The sequence below is a fragment of the Poecile atricapillus genome, chromosome 11, assembly GCF_030490865.1.
Source record: "Poecile atricapillus isolate bPoeAtr1 chromosome 11, bPoeAtr1.hap1, whole genome shotgun sequence".
NCBI classification, from domain to species: domain Eukaryota; kingdom Metazoa; phylum Chordata; class Aves; order Passeriformes; family Paridae; genus Poecile; species Poecile atricapillus.
Genome location: NC_081259.1, coordinates 16,933,081 through 16,959,314, shown reverse-complemented (window position 1 = coordinate 16,959,314; position 26,234 = coordinate 16,933,081). Strand labels below are relative to the sequence as shown.

The window sequence follows — 26,234 nt, the reverse complement described above, 5'->3', positions numbered from 1 at the left end:
TTTAGATTGCTTTCTAATAAATAAATAACACTCATTATGGCTTAGCTTGGAATGAATAGGAAGTGCCATGCAGAGGAACTGTCACTCCAGAACCAGAGTCAGAAGATTAAATGAAGGACTGATACAGATGCATATATTTCAGTGCCTTCTCATTTGGCATCCCTGCAGAGGCAAATGATCTAATGACAGCTCCAGCCACATCCCTTGGATCCACAGGAAAAGAGCCAGTGTTGTCATAAGTAACATAGAGAAGACAGGTAAATAGTATTTTTAGCCTAGCTGAAAATAATTTTTCCATGCCCTTCATAGATTGATGTAGGTTGGCTTTAGTGCTTGCAACTGCTCTGTCCACACCTCCTCAGTGGATGCCACAAGCTCCTTTCCTCATCTTTTAGTTGGCAAACTTGCCTCTCTTTTGCCTTATGTAAATTGTGAGCCATGGGAAGGGCCTTGCCTTTGAAGGAGCCCTCACAGAGATGATGGCTTTGAGACTCTTTTGTTGGGATAAGTCCACAATGCAAGATTCCTAATTTTTCTAAACACTAAGAATGTAACTTCTTCAGGCAAATCTGGGTTCTGTTCTCATTAAGTTAGTGTCCAGGCTGATCACTGTGATTTTAATTACTCTTGGGGGGTGATAAAGCTATACTCACACAGAGATGTAAATGCAAGAGAGGGTCACAAGTAATAATTTGATATCTTCTATCCAATCAAGTTTTGTTTGGTGTCATTTGTTCTGATTTAGGATCTTTGTTTTTTTGTTGATCATTTATTAACTGGTGGAACAGAAACATTTGGTGTCCTTTGTTCTAATGGCCCATTTCTGTATAAATTTTTTTCTGAGTCACATCCCAAACCATACAGACTCCTTTCATTGCCATGACAACAGCAAGGCATGTCAATGATAGCGAAGTCTGCTGGAAAAAGAGAAGTCAGTAAAATCAAAACACAGCTAATTGAGGTATTTCAAATATAAATTCCCATTTACTGAAATGATTCAAAATTATCCTACATTGTGGAAAAGTAGTTAAGAATAAGCCCTAGATAAACAGCATAGCCTCATGCTGGAAGTTTGGTCCTTTCCTAGGCACTGCTTTATAAAAAAAGATCTTAAAAAATAGTGAGAGTGGAATTGGTCATAGCCCTGGTGAAATGTTCAGATCAGAAGAAGATAAAGAGTTAAATATGGTTACTAAAAAAGTAAAAGATAATTACTAACCATTTCAGAAAAACATTTGATGTTAAATTGTGCATTATTTTGTCATTATCATACCTTTCTCTTCATTGCTTAAGATTAAAAGTACATTTGATGGGATTACATAACAGTACGTTTTAAACTAATAAATAATGCAGTAACTCATGCAAAGTAATAGGGAATCATTGATGTAAAACAGGTCTTGCAGAGCTAAAAGCTGGAAGTAATCTGTCTTAGTCCAAGTGAAGCTGGGAAGGACGAAAACAGTAGGTGGGACTTGAGGTCTCCAGTCATCATAAAGGATTATTTCTGTTTTAAAGAAGAGATGAGAGCACAAAGATAACAGAGGTACTCTATACAGCCTCCTTTCCCTTGAAACCTCCATTATCATATGGGCTTTCTCCTGGCGCCCCTCTATGCTTTGAAGCTAAGATGGAAACTATTTTGGAAATAGAAATGGAGGATGAATGTCCTGCAGCCAGGGACAATATGGGCTGAACTCTTGAGATTTGTAATTTTGAATACTTCTGCTTATGCTTGCTGTGAAGGAGGGGGAGAGGATGAATGATGTTGCCCACTGAAAAGCTGTGATTCAAGTATTCCTGGCCTATGTCTAGGGTTGTCCTGCAAAACTCTCCTCAACTTTTTTTGTTATTTTTACTCTGTTAAAATATAGCTTCAGGTGGCTGGAGGGTTCATCTTTCCTCTGGTATGTCCTCAGGGTACCCAAATGAGTTTCAGAAGCCTCTGCAATTTCCAAAGGATGCAAGTTCTGTGTTTTCATTTAATGATAGTTGACTCTCAAATGAGGTGGCTGAATTGTGGTGACAGCCATTGGCAGTGCAAGAGCAAATGTAGAATTGTTCCCCTTATTTACATCCTTATTTTCAGACCTGCTGGAGTACTAGATCTGGAATAGAGCTAGAATAGTAGGCTAGAATGGTGTTTACTTTGTTTGGGTTCTCAGTAATTCTGACAATACTTTCCTGCTTAGTACAGGCTGATGGAATAGACCTCATCCTGCATCACTTGCGATGCTGGGTTTTATTCCAGTTCAAAAACTTCTGAGTCCAGCTGGCTGTAGATGCAGACAGTAACTCAGGCATTGGGGGTCCAGCTCTGAAGGAGAAACTGTGGAAGTCACTTGAGTTAGCAAAGATTGTAGTTAATACAGAATATTAATAGTTGCTATCTGTTGCTGTGTGTTGGGAACGGCAAAAGTAACGACATGGACTCTACAAGAGGTAAAACTCACATTGGTCATTAAAACAACACATAACTATTATTGGACAATTAAGAACTACACCCCTTGACTGTTTCTTGCAAGTAAACAACAAGGATCCAAACAATACCTGCAAATGTTGTTGTCCTTCTCCAAGGACTGTTTGGGTTCCTCCATATGATTTCTCAGGCCAGAGTGAGAACCTTGTGTGCCTTAGTTTCACACAGGCTCTGTGCTCCCTGCCTGCTTTCTTGCATTCAGCATCCATAGCTATCTAATAAACAAGCTTCATGTGAGAATTCACAAAGATTGATAGCAATGGTCCTCCAGTGTAACTTAAATTCTGGTATCAGTGAGCCTCTGGAAATAGCCTCGCACTCGCCTCCAGCCCTGCACCTGCATCCAGACAAGCGACAAGGGGACAGCCCTTGGCTCCCAGTACTGCAGAGTGATTGATGGGCTGGGTCAAGACTTGACAAACAAAACAAATACTAAGTTCACAAAACTGCAGTACTTTCTAAGTGTACATAACTTAAAAGCATTAGATATTTGGAAGCCTAAAAAATTTCTCGAGACTTGTAGAATGCTTGGCTGCAGGTGGAGCCTGCAAGCTATAAAAGCTGCAGTCAATGATAAGGTTTTGTCTTCCTGTTGTGACTAATGTGTGTGGGCGTGGGGCATGTGAGCATGGAGAAGAGTGCACACTGCAGAGTGTGTCTGTATATTCTGTTTTCTGTGGAATGGCAGATCTGCTGGACATGTCTGCACTGAATGAGTTTTCATGTATCTGTTGATTTTTTTTAAAGTTTATTTCTTACACAGCATCCTTTAGCTGACATATTTGAAATATTCAAGGAATACTTTAAAATGTTTTTATAATTTACCCCATTTTTGGTGGTATTTGTTATCACAGGTGGTCTCATCAACAGAGGAGCTGCTCATTCACAGCAGAGTTTGACTATGACTTTAGACAAAAGATTAGCTGGTGTAGTTAGAGGTACAAAACTAAAAAAAAAATCTTACAACTTATTGGAGAAAAATGGGTTGTCTTGACCATCATCCTGTGGGTTGATATTACATGAGTAAATTGCTAACAGACTTTTTCTTAATCTGTGATTTTTAGCTTGGTTGGCTCAGACTTTCCCAAGCAAGGCATTTGGGTTTTATTCTCATGGAAAACACTGTGTATCCCTGAGTTGCCTTTTAGGGGGCAGAATGAAGAGCCATCAGTACCTGGGATGTGTCTCCAAAGTGGCCAGTGACATTTAGTCCAATTTTAATTGGAACTTGTGTCTTGAAATGCAACAGTTCCTCCAGGGAGCTGAGCTCTACCCTTAGGGACCTCCACTAACACTTCAAAACTCAGAATAAAGCATTAAGGCTACTGAGGGGAGATCCAGGAAATATGGGCCATAGGACAAGGGCATAAGGATGGGATCTCTGGTGCACTGGTGCCATGTCTGAGCCAGCCATCAGCCCATGCCTTGGGAAGGAAAGGCAGGAGCAAGCACAAAGTGTCCCCAAGTACTGTAGGGCTTTCTGTGGGCTGAGGTGTTTTTCAACCAGAGATGTCTTTGGCAAACTGTGATGGACATTTTTCTTTCCTGTCTCTTTTTGAGTCCAGGTAAACTTCTACTATATTTGGTCCTGCATGAAGGTGTTCTGCAGCTTAATTATATGTGAATGAAAAAATAGTAATTATTTTGTTATGAATTTTTCTAGTTCCTCTTGTTACGTTCTAGCTCTTCCACTGGAAGAGTGTAAACAATCATTCCCTGTTCACCTATTTCACATCACCAATCTTTGTAAGCTTCCATTGTATTCCTACCTTAGGCCAATGTACCGAAACATACACAGTCCCTTCTTGCAGTTTTCCTCTTGCTTCTTGTCAGTTTTCCCATTTACTTAGTCTACGAATGTCTACTGATTAAGTGATGACATTCCTAATATTGTATGGACTTTACCAATTCATGTAGGTATAACTAAGATTTCTCATTGTCTTGTTTCTTGCCACTTTGGTCTCGCTGATCTTGATGCACCATTGTTGCTGCCACCATCTAAGCCTGTGATAGTGTTTACTGTATCCTTTATCCTTCTTTAGACTTGGAATTTCATTCCTCAGTGACTGTTTTACAATTTGTTGTTACGTTGTTCATTTTCTTTAATCAAACGCTTTAATATACTCCTGCTTGTCCATTGATGCGATTCGTTCTGCCTTTTCTGCACTTTTTGTCCCTGCATACAGCATCCATTTCTCTTCGCTGACCGTCCAATACATCAATTCCATCAGGATCCTCACCTAAATTACGTGCTTCGTTTCCCTGATCCGTTTCTTCGGTCGTTTTCACGCAAAACCATTTGTCTGCTCTTCCTCGCGCTCGCAGAAGGACCAATAAACCCGTCCGTTTTGCCACTGTTTCCATTCCCGGTGCCAGCAGCGCTCCCATTTTGCCGGGCCGAGCCGCGTCCCCTCAGCGCTGCGGCCGCCCCGCCCTCAGCGGCGAGCCGCGCGTGCCTGCGCGCGGGAGGCGGTGGCGGGCGGAGGCGGGGAGCGGCCGGCGCTCTCGCGAGAGCCGCGCTGTAGCCCCGCGAGATCGGCGGCTCCCCGCCCGCGTCATGTTTTCCCTGTGACAATCCGGGCCCGGAGGACGCGGCTCCCGGCGGGATCTCCGCTCCCCGCGCCCCGCCGGCTCCGCGGGACTCCCGGCCCGAGCGCCTCCGCCTCCCCCCGCCGCTGCCTGGTGAGCGCGTGGCCGCGTGGGGCTGAGGAGCGCGGGCAGGGGCGGGAGGCCTGGGCGAACCCAGGGCCGGGGGGCTCTCCCCGCGCTCCCCCCGCTCCCTCCCCGCCCGATAGCACGGCGGGGCCGCGGCTGCAGCTGTGGGTGTCCGGGAGCGGGGGAAGGTGCAGGCGGCCGTGAGGAAAAGGAGAGACAGGTGGGGCCGGTTAGGTGTCACTGCCTCGTTGCTGAGGATAGGAGAGGGACGGGCGTCCTCCGGCAGCTCTTCTTCATTCGTGGGAGCTTTTTGTGCCTCTTCAAAGCGGTATAAACTGTACCGATTCGGCATTGTGCTTTGGCTGAGGTTCCCGGAGCCTGTTTCCCCATGAACGTCTTGAATGCGGTTGTAGTGTGGTCGCGCATTTTCCTCTAAGTGTTAAATGCACCTCTGGCTACGTGCATCCCAGGTGGACCCGGCAGGTGTCACAAAATTTAGTCTGAAATTTGTCATGTTTATCTTCATCAGCTGTGTGCATGACTGTAGGTAGGTGTTCCTTGTACCTCCAGACCTGTCATCTGAATTGCACTGTCTTCTCATGGCATATTTGCTGGCTCTTGCTTGCAGTACTGAAACATTATATGTATACTTCTACTTAGAGGTGATTTATTTTGTATTTCAAAGTGAAGTCCTAGCAGTTGTTTTGTTGTTGTGTTTCTGGTTGTTTTGGTTTTTTTTTTTTACTGCATATGGTTAATTGAGATGTTGCTGTACACAAGCTGCTTTTCATGTTTTTTTTAAAGGGCAGAATCCTATTGTTATGCCCTTCCCCTTTCACAGTGTATATAGGAGAGATTTGGTGCAGTTGAAACATTTTAATTTCTGTTTTCACGTATCTAAGCTGATTGTTTCCTCATGAATGGTATAATTTCCTGTAGCTGGAACCACGTGCTCTATATACGTGTATACATATCCTATATGTATCTGTTTATGTACACAGATTTGTAGTTTAGCCGAGTGTTCTATGCTGGTATTTCATAATAAAACCTCAGAACTCTTAAGTTTACATGTGCTGAATTTAATACTTCTTGTTAGAGACCCCATATATACCACATCTGCTCCATTGGTATGTGGGACTGCGGAGGACTTGGAGCTCAGGGTTAAGTCCAACATAGTTTTGGGGAAAAATATAACAGGTACTTAATCTGGAAAGGTAGACTGTATCGGTCTGCTACTGCTTCCCCTTTCTGAGAGGAATCTGGTTTTTACATGAAAGATTAGAAGCTGTACAACGTGCTACAGGGCAGAAGGGCATTGCTAGTCTCCTGTATCCTTGCACCTATGAGGAATTTGTTAGGTGGCTTTATCACAAAGGTTGTGTTTTAAAATGAAACATCTTAAAGCTTTTTGTCTCTGAGTGCAAACCTGTACTGCAGTTTTCCTCTCTGCCCCTGTGTTCTTATTTAAATATGTCATGTGTGTTTTGTTCTTTGAACATTAAGATTTAATGTGTTTTTGTGGTTGGAAGTATATAAGTTGAAGGAGAAGTGGGAGTGTTGAATTTTTTTTTTTTGAAACCATGTAAAGGAGGTGTTTATCTAACTGTTAATTAAGCATAAGGATGTAAAGTCTTTGACTTATTTTTGCCAAGTGACTGCTTAGCATAGTAAGAATATAACACAGCATTTTTAAATTAATTTAATCCATTAATTAAAAAATAGTTTACTGGTGAAAACTTGTTGTTCTGCTCTTTCAGAACTGAATTAAATGGATAGTAGTTGATTAGGAAACGATTTATGTGACTTGACTAAAGATCTTTGTTGTTTTTTGCCTTTAATTTACCAATCTGAGGTAGCCATAATCTTTATTTTTCAAAGAAAACTGTACAGGGAGGTTCTGTTTAATATTTTAAATTATCAGTAGTGACTGGAGTAGGGCCATTTTAAAGATGAGGAAAGGTACATGTGAAATTAGCAATAATATGTGTTTGAGTAGTAAAATTATTTATGTTTAAGTTCTTTTGTTTAAAATGTTAAGACCCACATAGTATTCCAATCTTTCTGGTTTTAGTGTAATTGTTGTAATACTCATGGGGTAGAGATGCACTTATCCCCATTTTAAAAATAAGTAATGGAGACAGAAATTGTATGTATTTCAGGTAGGCTTGGTGGAGCAGGCATTTGATTTCTGGTCATAGGTTGTTAGGAAGTCATTAGCCTTTCAATACAACAGTCTTTGATCCTGTACAGATACTTAATCTTCCTCTGTTCATGTAACTCGAGAGATTTTTATCTTGCATTGGTGTGTTTTAGTTAAAAGTAGGATGCAGCTCTCTATGGCTGCTTTGACTTCCGGCTGTCAAAGTTGTCCTAGTGAACGGTGAGTACAGTGCTGGTTGTGTTTCCTGTAATTGGCTCTCAAAAGTACTCAAACTCTGAAATTGCTGCCAGGTTTTCTTTTTGCCTGTCTCCCTTGTGACTGACAGTCAAGTGGAACGTTCAAATCTAGTAGGTGTTAGCTCTTTAAAAACATCTGAAGTAGCCCTCAGAAATCGAAGCTCTGCTGTCACAGGGCTGCTTGAAATAACTGCTGGCGTGCTGCAGCTGCTTGCTGTGCATTAGAGTCATTCAGAGTAACCCTTGTAAATTCTTAATTTAAAAAAAGAGAAAACAAAGCCAGCCTGGAGCCCAGTGGCTACAGGATTTGCCCATCAATAGCGAGCGTAACTGTGACCTTAGAACTATCCAGGTATATTACTTGGCCTGGCCTGCCTGTTGTGATTGACCTGATATCACCAAGCTAGTTGGGAGAATGTTCAGGTGGCTCAAGCAATCATCTTCTCTGCTGGAAGCTGGAATTAATTTGCTGCTTAAAGAATAGCCTGCAGTTTGAATCCTCCTTACTAGTAATTTTTTAATTTTTTTTTTCCTGTCAGGACTAGATAATACTGAAATTTCATCCTCAAAACATTCCCTTACAAATGCATGAATTTATACAATAAAAGTTTATTCTTCAGTTAGTTACAACAGGAATTATCTGAGTCAAGAAATGCAAATATTAACAGGAAATGTTAACACAGAGGGGCATCCACAACTTAGCTGGGCAACCTGCTTCAGTGTCTCAGCACCCTCATTGAGACATTTCTTCTTTATATCCAATCTAAACCTACCCATATTCAGTTTAAAACCATTTCCTGTTGTCCTGTAACCACAGGCCCTGATAACAGGTATCTCTGTATTGCTCTTATGTCTCCTTTATATATATATATATATATAAAGGCTGCAGTCCACCTTTCTGCGTACCTACAACTAACTTGAATGTGTTTGAGTTTTGACTGTCTGTACATAGTGCACTCTCCTGTCTGTTGCTAAGTTTCTCAATTTCAAGTCATGATTTCTAGTAAATAAATCTTCAAAATTTTTGTAGTTTTTGCAAGAAAATGTGTCATTCTATGTGTTGTGCTGGTTGTAAATACTGTAACTACACAGTAGAAGTACAAGTGATTGTACCTTTTGGGGAGAGTGGTAGTGCTAAAACCTCACCAGTTTTCATCCCTTTTCCAGTGCAAGATCAGGCACCTTTCTTTGCTCGAATTTTTGGGATGTTTTTGATGCATGGGGATTTCAGCTCCAACTGCTTCTGATGATTGTGTATGTGGAGCATCTTGCATTCTCAGCTTTTGTTTCAGTAACCTTAAAGCATCTGAAGAAGTAATGGATTAAATTGATTTTTCTAAGTTTATCTGCTGAACAGTAATGATATTTTTTTATTTCTTCTCTGCTTGGGTAGATTTTGTACAGCCCCTAGGGGTTTACATTGACAAACCATGATTAGGTTTTTGTATCACTTTCTTTTTAAACCCTAAGGGCAAAAGGGTAAATGGCTTTAATTTTGTATCAACTTAAAAATAACTTTGTCTTACTTTAATCTATCTCCGAAAATGTTTTGGAGTGACCAGTTGTGACAAACTGAAAGTATAGGGCTGTATTGGTTTCAATGCTATACCTGATAATGAGTACATAAATAATCCCACAAAATCATGTAGGAAGACCAAAACTGGAAAAATATAGAGTAGAACCTTACCATGACTTACTTAACAAATACAAGGTTATGTGAAATTCATTATTTGGAAAGAAAAGTTGATGGTTTTTTACATAATCTTATTCTGAATGATGATGTCGTTCATTTGGTTTCCATATGCTGAGCAGGAGGCTAATACAAGGAGGAAAGATAGTGGCCATTGTGCTCAATGGAGACAGATGTTCACATTAATGAATTAATGCTGGTGTGTATTTCACTGTAATGTTTCAGGAGTGAACAACAATTTGCTGTAGTTGCTGTTCTTGCTTGCTTTTTCTGGGTTAGTTCCTTTTGTTCCTTGCTTCCCATTCCAGATTTGTAGGAGACCACAACTCGTTTTTCCTGCACTGTTTTGCAGTCCATCTCCTATTGCCTGCTGCCTTTTTTCTTTTTTTTTTGCTGCTTCTAATGACACTTTTTGTCTCTTTGCTTTCAATTCTTTGTGAATTTTTAGTAATTTCTCTGCAGTGTCAGTTTTTTCTAATTTATCATTTTCTCTTTTTCCCATGACTGTTTTAGTGTTTTAGACAGATTCCATTCACCTTGCATCTATCATGGCAGTGTGTCTAGACTACATGCACAGGCCAAAAAGGACATTTGAAGATTGCTCTCTTGCATAGTGACCTACAGTGCTTTTTGGCACCAGTGAAATATTGAACAGATAACTTTTCTAGGCGACATTATGTCCTGTTGGTTTCAATGTCATAGTGTCTCCTGGCCATGAGCAATATGAAACATCTTGTGGGCTTAGTGTTTCTGTACATTTCATATTTTTGGCATGTGGCAAGGCAGGATTTTAATTACTTTTATATATTCTTGGTTTCTAAATTACCTTTCAAGTAAACAGCTGTAAATGTTGTTTGGCACTCTGATACCTTCTGCTAAATCCTATGTATACAATCCCTTATTTATGAAAAAAGGGGAGCACTTCCATTTGGTTTAGTTGTACTTTCAGATTGTAAAATTCTAATAAGGGTTGCAAAAATTGCTGCACTCTACCAGCTGGCAGTATGCAAAGCAAGATACTTTCTGGGACTTTGTGGCTTCTTTGTAAGAAGTATGAAAAACTGGAATGATAAAAATTTAAGATAATCTTTCATTTTATGGAATGTCAGGAGCTGTTAGGAGTGGAACTTGGCAAAACCAGAGAACAGGCCTTCTGTTGTACAAAAGGAAGGTACAGCTATATCTTGAATTCTGCATTCAGCTCTGGAGTGGTACAGGTTAGGAATTTGACAGAATTTTGAGATCATAATTTAGTAGGCTTGGATACAGACTAAAGACTTTGGTGTACTGGTAAGAATGTTACATATATATGAATTAGCAAATAGTTTAGAAGGGTTCAAAGTGCTTATGCTAAGAAACTAAAATGTTGCAACTCTGAAGAGATTCCACTTGTATAATGCAGCTGTAATACTCCCATCACAGTGAGGCAGTAAATAGAAGCATATTGTGTTAGGTTTTCTGTCATATTTTAAGCAAATTAGCTTTTTCAGAGCTGTGATTGGCAATGAACTCAGAACTTCATCACAAATTATCTAAAATAAGAGAATAAAGTTCTTTAGTAGTCAGTGTCACTTGCAGTGAATTAATTGAATTATATTCTTAATGAGAAGAATGGAATTGTCTGATTATTCTGATTCTGAAATATTTCCTGAATTTTGTGTGAGCCACAAAATGCTTGATTTTTCTGGCCCATCCCAGATGTTCTTTTCTCACCATTGCAAACTACTTGTAGCAGCATCAAGAGCTGTAGTGTGATCTGGCTGCCATCTGTTTAAATATTAAATTTTCTAATCCTTTTTAGAAACCACCCAGGTGACATCATGCTTAAGGGACCTTGGGCACAGGAGGTATTCCAGGAGCTCCTCGTGTTGAAAATAATAAATGGAACTGTTGCAGAATCCAGGGAAGTTCATTGTCAATGAATACACAGTGAAGAGCTCTGTATATGTGTGTGGTACAACATCACCAGCAGGCAGTGAATAGAATTCAGTTTCACAGCCAGATTTCGTATTTAATTTTGGCGTTTCCTGCCTATGATTTGACTGTACAGACAGACTTCTTGTTACAAGCTTTCGTAATTAGGTTCCCATAAAATAAATGTAGTCAGCATCTTACAAAGGTTGCTGAACTTGTGGATTGCAGAGAGGGAGAGAGTAAGTGCTTGTGAGGTTTATTTTTTCTCTGAGAAAACTTTCAATTTTTAGGAGATACAATATTTACAGCTTTATAGGTGCAGTTTTTCGAGAGCTTTGCAGAAAATAAAGCCTTCAGCTACTATTGTAGGAGTTCTAAAAGCCTGAGCACTTGGCCTCTGTCAGAATAATTGTTTTGGTGTGTGCTTGATTTCTGCTGGAGTCAGGCTAAGTTAAAGAAAAACGTGGTAGTATGTGGCTTTGTTAAATTGTGTCCTTGTTATAGCTTCAGTGTGCATGCTAGTGTTACTGATCTAAGAAAATGGATATTCTTCATAGTGATTGAAGATACTGTATATAATTTTATGCATTTTATGTGTTTGAAAATCTCCATGGACTGTGAGAAGCTCTGCCTAGCTTAAAGACTTAGGTTAAAATATGTTCCCCTTGTTTGCTGTGTTCATTTGACAGCACTTTATGCAAGATCAATTTTGCTTTTTTTATCCCTGTATTACAATGTTTACTTCTTTGGGCCTTGTACAGGGTGGAAAGCACAAAGCTATAAAACAGCAGTTAAGCTGAAAGATTCAGGTTTGTACAAGCAATGGAAAACCACTTCAAGATTTACCTGCATTTCTGAGCTGATTGTTCAGATTTTCCTTTCCAAAGCCTGAGCAGCAGTTGTACCTTCTTCCTCCTCATCTGTGGACTTGTATTATTCTTGCTGCAATCCCAGTGACTATCTGCATTTGGCAATGAGGTAGAGCCACTGTGTTGGAGATGATGTTTTGGGGAAAAAAGAAAAAAAGGGCTCTAAAATCAGCTCCTCCCTTCCACATGTTTTGGTGGTTTCTGTCTGTTGATAAGTTGAGTTTCTGTGCTAAGGACTAAAAAAGCAAAACCTGTTTTGTGGGGAAACTGCTGTCAACTCTCTACTTAAAACAGTGAGATAATAATCCTTTCTTCTACTTTTTAAGGATTTTTTTCTACAACTTTCTTTAAAACAAAACATAAACCCTTCAATTTTTTCTTGTCGTGACTTTTGTACTTATATCCCTTCCTGCAGGAATTCAGAGTTAACTCTCTGGAATTGCCTAGAGCTGTTCTTGATCTCCTCAAAAGGAGCTACAGAGTGTGATGTAGCCACTGCTCAAACTCCACCTTTCCTTAAATTGTCCCATCAATCTTTCTCTTAGATCTACACACAGCAACTTCCGAGGAGCTTTTTTAAATTCTAAGCATTTGTTTAATCTAAACCCTAGAACTACTATATAGATGAAGAGAAATAAATGGATAAAGTGGTAATGAAATTTGTCATCAGCTTTCTGAGTTCTTGGCTGTGTGGAAACACATGCCAATCATTTAATTATTATGTTTTCACAACCATTAGGGCTGCTTGTGAGTTGATTTCTTTGAATTTGAAATGAATCCTATTACCTTCTGTCTGTGCTTACTAGTTATTGCAAGATGTGGAGACTTGATTCTGAGCTTAGAATTCGAATGGTAGTTTGGCTGTGTGATGTGTTTGTTGGCATGGTGGGGAAAACCATGAACAGATCCAGAGTACCCAGTTTTGACTTTTGAGTTTGAAGAGACAGAATCTGAAACTCAGGGGATACACAATTAGTCTGCACTGGGATTCAGCTTTGGAAGTTATAGGTTCACCTTCAGGTGCATTTAAAGCAATGGATTGGTAAAAGTGAAGAGAACCTTTGTCTCTACTGCAGGTAATTTCTGTGTTTCTTATAACATTAAAAGAGAGCTCTCTTAAGAATATTTCCTTCCATTATTTAAATGTTCTGCTCTCCTCTTAGCTCAGGCAAAAGCCTTCCCTGATTATATTCTTCGATTTTTCACAGGTTTAATTTTAAAATTCTTTTTCTTACATTCCCTTTCATCTCCTGTAAGAGAAACAAACAGCATTTGGTGTTCAGTGCAGTGCTGGGTAACAACAGCTTTCCCTGAGCTTGTGCACGTATTCCAGTAGAGGTTTTGATAAACCTGAGCCTTTCCTTGAGTTCAGTTGCAGCACTGGCTGTGGTTCTCAGGGTGAACAAGCTCTCAAGGCAGGCTTAGGTGCCTTCACATCTTCCCCTGCCACTCAAGTTGCTGCCACTGCTATTTTAAAAGAAAAATTGTGCATCGAGGATACACAGAATTTGGCTTTTAGGGTTTGATGTATGCATTTTGTCCCCACTGTTCCCTGGAGTAAGCTTTTGAAATAGGTGTTAAATTTGGTATTGTTGTTGGAATCCTTGTTCAGCTATGTGTTCTAAGTCCCATTTTAGTTGACTTATCAGTAGGCAACAGTAAAATATATGCAAACACTTACTCCCCCAAAATGGTGATTTCCTCAAACAGGAACTGTGGTTCTGAAAGATACGACAAATGAGTTGTGTTGCACATTCTCACAGTTTGCTTTTTTTTTTCCCCCTTGAGGAGCAGGAGGAGAAAGGGAGGAACAAGGGCAGGTGAGATGGGCTGTTTTTAAAAATTCTTTTTTTTTTTTTTTTTTTTTTTAATACAAATACCAGAAAGTTCTGGGTACTTTAGTTTGAAGTGTTTTAAGTGTTCCAGCGTTGAAATAGTTTTATAAAGCTGTTGCTGTACATTTAGACTGTTATAGGATTATGATAACAAACAAAAATTACTTTTCTCCACTTGTCTCATGTTTCTGGCTTCTCCCTTTGTGCTTGGCCTTGTGATCAGCATGTTCAGAAAGTGTTTGGGACTGCACCCTGCAGGACTGGCCCACCCTGCACACTAGATACCTTCCACATGTCCACCTGACCCAGCAGTGGTCACATTCAGTGAAACAGCAGTGAGTATTCACTTGAGTTGTCAAAGCCAAATGTATTTTCTTTTTGTCTGCCCTAAAAAGAACTGAGATGTCTGTGTCCAGGCTCTGGAGCAATTAAAAACCATGTGTTTGTGGCAGTGACTGGAGGAAATAAATCTGACCTATACACTGTGCTACCTCTGTTACTTTGTTTCTGCTTAACTTCAGTGGTCTGTAGTTGTTACATGCAGAGAGAAATCTTCTACATTTATTTTCAGAGAGCATTTCCAGGATTATCAGCAGTGTCTGGTTAAAGCCTTCTGCCTGTCACATGAAACTGAATGTTATTTTCAAGGTGCACCAATGGATTTCTTTTGAAAGCTGCAGGAGAGTAGGGCACTGCTAAGACCTCAGCTTCAAGCTTCAGTCTCTATTTTTAGAGATGCATACAAGAGCAGGAGAGAAAAAATCTATCAGTTTTCAGGAAAAGCAGCAGTACTGGCACCTTTGAGGTACATGAGCACATTTTGAAGTTTCTGAAAGAAGAGTAGCTGGTGAAAGCATAAAGCCCATGAATGAGTCTGTTTAGGGAACTTTTTAATGGAGCTACATCCCCATATTTTACCTCTTGAGAAGGCACAAACTTCACATAAGACCAGAGTTAGGATGTTTTCATTAATTAGTTTCTGTTAGGATCAAATGGTAGCTGGCAAGTCCTTTCTGACAAAGGAAATGGTGTTGCCCTGTCTTAGTAAACAGGGTCCTGAGCCTAATAGTACCTCTCTGTGTCACTTGGAGGCTGTGGAGTTTTGTGGTGTGAGTAGACAGAAGGTGTGTCTTGGATGAAATGTGAGGAATGCTCCCTGCTCTGAATGGTGTTTAACAGCTATGGTTCCAGTTTCTGTGGGATAGACCTGGGTAATGGGCTGCTGTAGCACAACAGAAGTTACTTGGGTAAGGCTCACTGGGGCTCACATAAAGCTTTTTATGAAGGTATTTATTGTAGGGAAAATTTGGCAGAAATAAAAGCAGGTGCTTAATAGCACATAGTGTGCTTTTTTGGCAGATATATTGGCAGAATAACTGTAGTGGTTTATATTTTTATAGTAATTTATATTTTTATTTGTTTTGTAAGTGTGAAATGTCAAGACAAAACGAGGACCAAGTTGCACTGCCTGTTAGCCATTGCCCTGGCATGGCAGCAGCACTGACTTTCACTACATGGCAGAGACTCTCTCCACCCTCAGGAGTTTAATTTGAAATGAGATCAAATAGGGCTTACACTACCAAAGGACATAAAACTCTCCTTCAGGAAATTATAGTACTTTTTGGTGAAATTGTAATACATTAGGACTTAAAGGGTCAAAGAACAGAAAGTGATCATTCAGAACCTATGTAACCCATGGTTAATGATTATAAAACAGGAGTTAAACTGATCTGTTTTGTACAATAGGAGGTAAAGCATTACTTTAAAGAATTTTTTTTTAAAATGAGAAGTTTGAAACCACTCACTTTGAGGAAGTCTCTTTGCATATTAAGGTATAAACTACCTTGGAAAAACTTTGAGTTGACATTAAGAATTCTCTTGAAGAAACTAAAGTTCTAAATGCCTCTGGCATTAAAATTACTAACTCAGGTGTCTCTTTGGTATCAGGATATTCTTTTAATTTATTAATTTAAAAAACTTTTCTCAGACATAGACTTAGAAGAACCCTGGACTCAACTGTTTGTTATCAATCTGTGTTCTTGTATGTGAGAAGTTTTTTGAACTCAGTGTATGTTTGTAGAATTGTGATCTTTTATTCATATAAAATAGCAAAATATCTTACATTACATGGATGATCCTGAAGATAAAAATCATCTTAGTGCTGAGGTATGCTTATCAGCCCTGCATCTTTGTGGTTCTCGACATCTAAATCTTCAGTTGCCTTATCTGTTAAATGCTGTTCATATCACTTAGAATTAAATTTGCTTTGGGTGGATTTTTGTGCATATGGATTTAGAAAATTCAGAATGACTTACACTAAAATTCTTACATCATATTAAGTAAGTTGCACATACATGTAGGTCAGATGGTGAAACTGATAATTCTTGGTGGTTAATATTTTGCTGTTTACCTTCTGAAAGGATATTTGGGATTGTCTTGCTGTAAGTAATAAGATCTGTAGATAATATTGCATACCTGTTGACAGTTTTTTTCATCTTCAGGACTAATGGCAAAGAAGTAAACCAGTATGGCAGCTATGGTCCCACCTGTGAAGCTGAAATGGCTTGAACACCTAAACAGCTCCTGGATCACAGAAGACAGTGAATCTATTGCAACAAGGGAGGGAGTTTCTGTCTTGTATGCTAAGTTAGTTAGCAATAAAGAAGTAGTGCCATTGCCCCAGCAGGTTCTGTGCCTCAAAGGACCTCAGTTACCAGATTTTGAGCGGGAATCTCTATCTAGTGATGAACAGGACCACTATTTGGATGCCCTTCTTAGCAGCCAGCTGGCACTGGCAAAGATGGTGTGCTCAGACTCTCCGTTTGCTGGAGCTCTTCGAAAGCGTCTCCTTGTGCTGCAGCGTGTCTTCTATGCACTTTCTAATAAATACCACGATAAGGGTAAGGTGAAACAACAGCAGCATTCACCAGAAAGCAGTTCTGGATCCACAGATGTGCACTGTGTCAGTGAACGCCCCAGGTCGAGCACAGACGCACTGATAGAAATGGGAGTTCGGACTGGACTGAGCTTGTTATTTGCACTGCTGAGACAAAGCTGGATGATGCCTGCAGCAGGACCTGGCCTCAGTCTCTGCAATGATGTTATCCACACTGCAATAGAAGTTGTTAGCTCTTTACCACCTTTATCTCTAGCAAATGAAAGCAAGATTCCACCAATGGGTTTGGACTGTTTATCACAAGTAACAACTTTTCTTAAAGGAGTAACGATTCCAAACTCTGGGGCAGATACTCTAGGTCGTAGATTAGCTTCTGAGTTGCTTCTTGGTTTGGCTGCCCAACGAGGTGCCTTGAGATACCTTCTTGAATGGATAGAAATGGCTTTAGGTGCTTCAGCTGTAGTAAACACCATGGAGAAATCCAAGTTGCTGCAAAGTCCAGAAGGGATGATCAGCTTTGATTGCTTTATGAGTATATTGACCCAGATGCGACGATCTCTGGTAGGTATAACCACCTTTGGCTTTTCTGCATTGCAGTGTAGTTGCATTCTCAACTGAATACTTCCTCCACACTGAATGCCAGTTTGCTGAATATGTTAGAAAGGGGAATCTTTTGTGAATTTTTTTCCCCCGTATTTCCTTTGTTACCCACCATCTCCTTCTCTTCCTTCCTGCCCACCTGTTTCCTCATAGGTAAAGATGAAACAGCAAAACAATCTCTATGTTGTCATTTTTGGTGTTATGCTCTAACTTCAGGGAAAGAATTGAGGACATACTTGATCCACTTGGACTTGTACATTTAAGTTCATAGCAGAAAAAGTTAGAAAATTTAAGGTTCTGTAATATACCTTGTTTCCTGTTAGTTACTTTCATTGCACATTCCTGCTCTCCCATTCACCTAGGCCTCTGCTTATAAATCTTCAGGATGTTCAGCAGTTTTGCTGATGCTCAGAAATTAATGTGATAGAAAATGAGCTAAATTGAAAGTGTGGCACACTGCTTTGTATATTGAATGCTTACTGCTGGTGCTAGATGAATATTGCTTTTAAAGGTATGAAATTACTGCACAGTACACAGTTGGAAGCTGTGGCAAGCTTCTGCCTCATGATGCTCAGACTGAAACAGGGAATGACTTTTCTCCTCAAGTAGTCATTCTTTTCTTTCAGGCTTGTACTGCTTGTTAATAAACATAAACTTTAATATATAAAAAAGATTCTAAAAAATATTTTGGAGAATGGGGTCCATGAGAAGAGCATGGCAGTAGCAGTATCTGAATTGGATTAAATGTTGTGATGAACAATTTTATTTGTTGTTGGTTTTGGGCTATACAATTAGAGACCAAAATATGAGAGATATGTAAACAGAAAATTAATCATGATTGGTAATTTTAAAATAATTATCACGTTAAACACAAGTAACATGCATTTAATTACAAAATAGTATTGGGTGAAATTAACTTTGAACCCAGAAACTTTCACAAAACTGAATCAGTAAGAATGTTGGACTAGCACTTGTGACAGTTGTGTTTTCCTGAAGCATATGCAGGTATCACAGCTCAGGAGAGAGGCAGTATACTTAAGCTAATAGAAAGAGCCATTAGTCTTTGCTTAGCAATAAGAACAAATCCCTAATGAATTTTGTTCAGGTGGACTGCTGCTGTATTGGAAGCGTGTCTCTCCTAATAACAGTGTTTAAATATTGTAGGGATCATCTGCTGATCGAAGTCAGTGGAGAGAGCCAACCAGAACATCTGATGGCTTATGTTCTCTGTATGAGGCAGCTCTGTGCTTATTTGAAGAGGTATGTCTAAAAAAACTTTCAAGTTACTGTAGTTTACTTCCTCCTCACACATGTGATTGGTGTGGACATGTGGGTCTAGTCCAGTCTTGGCCGAGTTATTCTGGGGTAGAAGAGGTGAAAAAACATTGAAAAACTAAGATGTACTGAGATAAAGTCATTTGGGCAAGCTAATGATATGGTTGTGGTGATTTGTATTTTAGGCAGTTACCATGTTGAGGAGCAATTAAAGCTGTATTAAATAAACACTATGACTGTATAGAAAGAAATATAAAATACTACTGTGTAACAAAGCTTTGGTTTGAACAGGTTTGTCGAATGGCTTCAGACTATTCAAGGACATGTGCCAGCCCTGACAGCATTCAAACAGGCGATGCTCCCATTGTGTCAGAGACCTGTGAGGTGTATGTGTGGGGCAGTAACAGCAGTCACCAGCTGGTAGAAGGAACTCAAGAGAAAATACTTCAACCCAAGCTTGCACCAAGCTTTTCTGATGCACAGACTGTGAGTGATTTTTGTTAGTGGTGCATTATGTAACATTCAGCAGCTTCATAGTTACAGTAAGAAATTGAAAAATAGTGCTTTATTGCTGAGTGTCAAGTTGTAATGAAGGGATGATGCTTGGAACTGGTTACACAAGTTATTTTCCTGAGAATTTCTCTCTACTTTTATGGATGCCTGGGAAAAACATTCTGGTTTGTTGTTAGTGACACACACCGATAAATATCCATGTAACAAGAATGACTGACTTGCTCTGTGGGAACAAGTGTAGTTGTCTGTAATTTTTTTTGGTGGATTTGTTTTGATTTTTGTTTGTGTTTTCTTTGTTTTTGTTGCTGGTTAAAAGGTGTCTTAACGACTCCATGTTCTTTTCTATTGGTGGTTTTCATACCCAAGATTGCCGAGTTTGAAGCTCAAACTGGGCTAGCTGCTGACACAGCAACCCTAATTAGCTTTCTGAACATCAGTGTACACACTCTTCCTGCTCTCAGTCACAGATTCTGCAGTTGCAACTGAGCAACTTCTGCTGATGCATGACCCAGAATATTTTAATCTAGAGATAAATATAAAAAAAAAATAGAAAATTAATTATAAAATATAAAATATTATTTATATATTAAAATATAAATAATTAAAAATTACATTTTAAATTAAATAATTAATAAATTAAATATATAATATGTATGTATTTTATATTTTGGCATGTTTTCTTATCTGATACTATATCGGCTTTGCAGCGTTGACTTCAGTAAAATCACTTTTTGGTCACTAGACAATTTAAGTGTGTTTCTGGAATTGTATATGGACGTCATTGATGTATTTTATATTCCAAAGGGCTGCAGGACTGAGCATCATAAAGCAAGTTTATGCATTCAGAAAACTTAAAAAAAATTCAAAAGACTAATGCACAAGAATGGAATGCATGTTCTGAATGGATGGATTACTCTTTTAATAGTACTGTATACAACTATACAACAAATTTCTGTGATTTTTCCACTTAGCCTTCACTGATGATTGCTGTAGGATTATCTGTATGAAGACATTAATTCCTATTAAATAGGGCTGTGGCCACCTGTTTGGGGCTGTTTTATGCTTCAGATGGAACCTGATATGCACTTGTGCTGTGTTAAGATTCCTATAGGGAATGATTTCTGTGTTAATCCGTTTGTTGTTGGGTCATTCCTCAGCTGAGCACTGACTTCCCAATAGGGGCAAGTTCTTATTTTCTCAAGAGCTTTTAATCATATTTCTTTGATGTTCATGTAATTAAAGTTTATAGTCTCAAGTGAATGGATTTTTAGCATTTGGTCTATTTCTGTAATGTTACCTCTTGGTACTGGTTAAAATTAAGCAAAAAACTACTGTCTTTTTTGCTTTAAAAAAACTAAGATTTCCATCCATGAATTCTGGAGATCAGAGTGCAGCTCAAGTTCAATAGTCTGTAGAAGGAGATACAAATAAATAAAATAATCACTGTTTGCATACTTTAGTCTATTATGAAATTAAATTTAATCATAACGTACTGCCCAATAATTTTAGTTTTACTGCTTGCTGAAATGAAATTAATTTTTACGTCATGTTATATGAAGAAACCTGAAGTTCTGTTAAAAAAATACAGACTTCTGGACCTATGTGTAAATTCTGGATTTATCTAATCTCTGCATTTCTCTGTTGAATCCTTTTCTCTCTTTGTAGATTGAAGCTGGACAATATTGTACATTTGTCATTTCTACGGATGGTTCTGTTCGAGCCTGTGGAAAAGGCAGCTATGGGAGACTGGGACTGGGAGATTCCAACAATCAGTCAACACTGAAAAAATTGACTTTTGAGCCACACAGGTCTATTAAAAAGGTGTCATCTTCAAAAGGATCTGATGGTCACACTTTAGCATTTACAACAGAAGGGGAAGTCTTCAGCTGGGGTGATGGTGACTACGGAAAACTGGGACATGGAAATAGTTCTACTCAGAAATATCCCAAACTTATTCAGGGTCCCCTACAAGGGAAGGTACGTTTTGTATAATAGAGCTCCTGTTTTCATTCTGTTCAGCCGAGATGTTGTTTAAAATTTGAAATAGATAAATTCTAAGAAAAATTCTGTGTTTTTTCTAGACTTCTCTTTGAGGCTGGGTTTGCTGTCAGCAAAACACCAGAGCTTATGGTTGCCTGTAGGCCTGTGATTTGGGCAGTGGCATTGTCAGGAAAGTTTCTCATAGTCTTGAGTCAAACTTGTTTAGGGGCTTTTGCTGAATTGCAGTTTCAATTTTGCTGGGTGCAATATTAAGGCTTTCACATACAGCTTGTTTAGTGTCTTAAACATCCAATGATGCTGCTTTTTTCTCCTGTAAGACTAGGATATCATGATACTAAAGCTGCTTGATAAAGAAATCATTAGTAGATTTACATATAAACTTGCCTTTTTATGTACCTGTCTCCCCATACCAAATAAATAGAAAAGATTGTAAAGGTTATGTGTGTACTTGATCCATGAGCAGGTTAGTTTATGTAGACTCCTTCTGAAACTGAACTCTCCCAAGCTTTCAAACTTCCCACTCGATTTGTGTAAAAACTTCATCTTTCTTTTTGCATGTAATGTAGGTGGTTGTGTGTGTATCAGCGGGCTACAGACACAGTGCTGCTGTTACAGAAGATGGAGAGCTGTACACATGGGGAGAAGGAGACTTTGGAAGATTAGGTAATTTGAAAATTTCATTAGATGCTTTTGGAAAAAAGCATCTAGTCTGTGTCTAGTAATGATTTTATACATCTGTTTGCCTTGTTCTCTAGTTGTCCCCCTGTGTACACATACACATTTACTTAGGTGTTTGTGTACAGCTGGCAAGTGCTGAGACTCTTAAAAATTTTGAATGCAGTTAATTTTACAAAGATTTTTTGAAAAGATTTTTCATTTCAAGCCAAGTTGCTTTTATTCATTCATAAGACTATATGGTTGCTAATGCCACTGGAATGTAAACAGTAGACATTTTAAATAAACTGGAATTCTAGATAACCTTATCTAGTGTGATGGTAGAATGATTCTTTGAAGAGTCAGGAATAACTGGCTAATAATATCAAGGGTCTGATTCTAATAAGGGTACTTGGTGTTAAGTTTGCCAGAATGGCTTAGTGTCCTTTTACCTTAATACATCTAAAAAGTTCAATTTAACTGAAACAAGAAACCCTGTGTTACTATTTTCTTCAAGTTCACTTGTCTGTTTCATCATCTTTGCTGTAGCGCTGCTATGCCTGGTATAAAACAACCCTTCTTGAGCAGGTTCAGTTGAACCAACAGATTTTGCATAGAAAATTGTTTAAAGTTGGACTTTAGTTCCCATCTGTTTTCTTTTCTTTGAATGTCACAATCATCAAGTATAGAGGGGTAAAAGCAAGCAAGTGGCAGGGGTGGAATATGAGGACACCATTTGACAGGCATGGCTTTCAAGGGAATCAGTGGAAGTTCTGAGCATATTGCTGTTAAGAAAAGAGCTCTGTTAGATGTTTAACTGGAATTTTGTTGGGAACTGTGGAAATGTTCTCCTTGAGTTTTAGATTATTGTGGAGTTTTGATGTCCTTTGTGGGTCTTGGAGTGTACAATGGTGAGTTCCAGAATGAAGCTAAAAAGTAATGTTTTATTGAATTATGGGAAGTTGTTCATATTTAATCAGTTATGCATACCAGTGCTATTAATTTCCCTCTGTTCTCCATTTTTCTTCCATATCCACAGAATTTCTGGAGTTTGCTAGAAATAAAACTTTTTATAAAGTAGGTGATAGCTGTAATATACTTGTTTTCTGCAGAAAGGACCCATTAGAGCTGTAGCTTCCTAAAGCTGAGGGGCTGATCTCTTCAGTCTGTTCTGTATGGACAGGAGTGGGAGAGGGCCCTCACTGCATCTTCCTCATGCTGTGCAGGACACCTGCTGCCCAGTATTGGGAAGTCTAGCTGTCTAATCAGCTGGTGTTGAAGGCAGTTGTGCTAGCAATTATTTTTATTTCTTTTCAGCTAGGTAGAAAATAATCATATTTTATTCATTTTAGAGGCAGTGAGATATGAACAGGTGCTCTGGAGTATGTTGTAAAGATTAAATGTTGCAACTTTATGACAGATGTCTTCCAAACCTTACTACAGACCTCTCCAAAAAGGCAGAAATCATCATTTGTGATGACTGCAATATATGAGGAATTTGCGAAATCTTGATTACAAAACAGAAATAGGACTTTAATCTTCACAAAAAGAAAATACTTTTTTTCTTTTTTCCTTAGGTCACGGTGACAGCAACAGCCGCAACGTTCCAACTTTAGTAAAAGATATTAGCAATGTAGGAGAGGTTTCCTGTGGCAGTTCACACACAATAGCTTTATCCAAAGATGGGAGAACAGTGTGGTCATTTGGAGGAGGAGACAATGGTGGGTAAAATGAATGTTTTGGTAATAATTTTTGTCTTATTCCATCCGCCTCATAGTTTCAGTACTCCTTGCAGTTTGGTTCTGGTTTTTATTCACTTGGTAGCTGTTCAAGGAAGGGATTCTTAAAACATCTAAACACAATATCTGAAGTTCACCTGCAAAATTATAGGGTTAAAAAAAGATTATCAGCAGGGGAAGGGTTTCACAATGCAGAAAGATCAGTGAATGGATGAGCAATTCTGGAAAAATGCTGTGCAGATGACTTTCAAATAAGCTCACTCATGATATGACAATAGCTTTTTATGTCCTGCAAACTATTACATATAAAGTGCCTGGCATTAGTATTTCAATTTTAAAATAAACTATAATAAATATAATTATTTAAATCTGTAATTACTGTAATTGAAAGAGAATAGGTTTTATAAAAAAATTAGTATGTTTTAATTAGAAAAATCCACTCTGACATTTTTGAAAATCCAAAAAAACTCTTTTGGGGTGCTCTTAATTGTTGTCTGTCTATTGAAAATACCTTTCAGTAATGTTTCCTCCTTTTGTAGGCAAACTTGGTCACGGTGATACAAATAGAGTATATAAACCTAAAGTTATAGAAGCCTTGCAAGGAATGTTTATTCGAAAAGTTTGTGCTGGGAGTCAGTCTTCGCTTGCCTTGACATCAACAGGGCAGGTAGGCAAAACCAAATTTTCACTCAAATTATGGGTGTTGGTGAAGAGGGTCTGTGTTCACGTTACCTCAGCATTTATTATTTTGACTGTTGAGAAAATGTTCAACTAGTACTTAAGTAGAAATGAAGCTCTTGATTAGAGATTGAAGTATCTACTGCACAAGAGTATTTCAAAATGTGCTGTCATCTAAAACACAATTTTCAAGATTCTTCCTTAGTCATAGAAAATGTAGTATTTTTAGGTTAATAAATGTAACCAGCATGAAATCAAATTGGATTCAAGAAACAAACAGCAGTGAAATGCTTGTAATTTGTAATACAGTAACCAACTCAGGTGATTAAGTAATTTAATAGTTTTTTTAAATGTATGTGTATATTAGAGTATAGGTGTTAACTACAAGTTTTATTTCTACTCTGAAAAATCTCAGGAGAGCTTGGAGATAAATGTTGAGGTGGTAAACGAGGACCCTTCCTGGCATGATGGATACATGTCATCCAATAAGCATTTCCACAGGTGTAACCCAGCTGGCTTCCCCATCCCCAGCTCTGTGATTCAGGGGCAGTGGGTTTTCAAAGTCGGGGTTAGCAATGTTGACATTCACTGTAGCAGGTGCAGCAGCCTCCCCCTTGCTGTGCTCTTGGCACCTTGGTGGTTGGGGAAAGGAATAAAGGAACACTTTATGAGATGTGTGTTCAGTCAGGAGTCATTTCAGTTAGGAAAGCACGTTGTGCTGGAAGTGTAATTGCAGTCATTGTCCAGGTGGTTTGCTGGGATGTTGTTTGCTGTAACACAAGTGTGACCTGCAGCTGTTCTGTGGTTCCTTTGCTCCAGGTTTATGCGTGGGGCTGCGGGGCCTGCCTGGGCTGTGGCTCTTCGGAGGCGACTGCTCTCAGACCCAAGCTCATCGAAGAGCTGTCTGCTACCAGAATAGTTGACATTTCCATTGGTGACAGTCACTGTCTGGCACTTTCTCATGGTAAAGAGAATAAGCTGTAAAGATACATAATCCTCCTCTTGATCTCAGTTGTATCTCAGTTTTTGTTTTCTACTTTATCAATGTTTATAGATAATGAAGTTTATGCATGGGGTAACAATTCAATGGGACAGTGTGGTCAAGGAAACTCTACTGGCCCCATTACTAAACCGAAGAAAGTAAGTGGTTTAGATGGAGTTGCAATTCAACAGATTTCAGCTGGAACATCCCATAGCCTTGCCTGGACAGCTCTTCCAAGGGACAGGTAACAATGACATTTGGGACAGGTATCATTTTATTCTTTTATGCAAGTACATTTTGGGATATGTTTAACTATTTCCTGAAGGTGTTCCCACATCATATGTGTCAAGCACTCTGGTTGTAATGTTTTGGTTTGGAAAGTAGTCTCCCTCTTCCCTTTCCTCCCTCTTCTTCTCTAACTGTTACATATTACAAGTGAAAATATATCAGCACCAAAGATTCTGCTTTATATATGAATGTTTCTTCCATGTAGTTAGGCAAAACCTACCTCTGTTTACTAAATATTGGCAAGGTGGTCAGCGGGAGTGAAACAACTCAGTATTTATTTTTCACTTCTGAGGGTATTTTTTACGGCTGGAGAAGTTTCTTTCAGTGTTAATAAGTAGTACACTAATCAGGAAAGTTCAGACAAATTACTGAGGTGCATTTAAAGATCTTAAAAAATTTCTGTATGGCTACATGTTAAACTGAAAATACGTACCTAAATAAATAGATTGGTTATTAATATACAATAACTCAGTACTTTCACACGAAAGATGTTTGCAAATGATTGAAGTGAGCTGGCAAACTTCTATGTATGGACTAACACAAAGGAACAGAAAAACTTAATATTTGGAAGATAAGTGAGGAAGAATTTCAAATGCCTTGTTTTTGAGGGAGCTATCAACTAAGGAAATTAGTTGATAGACTCAAGTAGGACTCAGTGCTACTTCTGCATTTGAGTTCTCCCAGCGTTTTATCAATGTCTCTAACATTTGTACTAAAACCAGCTTTATGAGTAGTGGTCAGCCTTTGCATGAATCAGATTAAATGTATATAG

The 26,234-nt window shown here is 38.8% G+C and overlaps 1 protein-coding gene across 11 annotated transcripts in view; it reads left to right on the top strand.

Annotated features, from left to right (window-relative positions):
* The window catches only part of HERC1 (HECT and RLD domain containing E3 ubiquitin protein ligase family member 1), a 97,695-nt gene that overhangs the window by 9,854 nt on the left and 61,607 nt on the right, over positions 1 to 26,234 (top strand). For 8 of the 11 annotated variants that reach the window (XM_058847373.1, XM_058847375.1, XM_058847369.1 and 5 more), the window contains exons 1-10: positions 5,019 to 5,158; positions 16,338 to 17,293; positions 18,497 to 18,592; positions 18,899 to 19,093; positions 20,786 to 21,097; positions 21,688 to 21,784; positions 23,353 to 23,496; positions 24,054 to 24,181; positions 25,012 to 25,156; positions 25,247 to 25,418. In XM_058847373.1, the coding sequence (XP_058703356.1) occupies positions 16,364 to 17,293; positions 18,497 to 18,592; positions 18,899 to 19,093; positions 20,786 to 21,097; positions 21,688 to 21,784; positions 23,353 to 23,496; positions 24,054 to 24,181; positions 25,012 to 25,156; positions 25,247 to 25,418 (2,219 nt within the window). In that variant the 5' untranslated portion in view covers positions 5,019 to 5,158; positions 16,338 to 16,363. Of the gene's footprint in view, positions 1 to 5,018; positions 5,159 to 5,234; positions 5,679 to 16,337; positions 17,294 to 18,496; positions 18,593 to 18,898; positions 19,094 to 20,785; positions 21,098 to 21,687; positions 21,785 to 23,352; positions 23,497 to 24,053; positions 24,182 to 25,011; positions 25,157 to 25,246; positions 25,419 to 26,234 lie in introns of those variants that run through there. The other 3 variants (XM_058847368.1, XM_058847367.1, XM_058847366.1) reach the window with 2 other exon arrangements.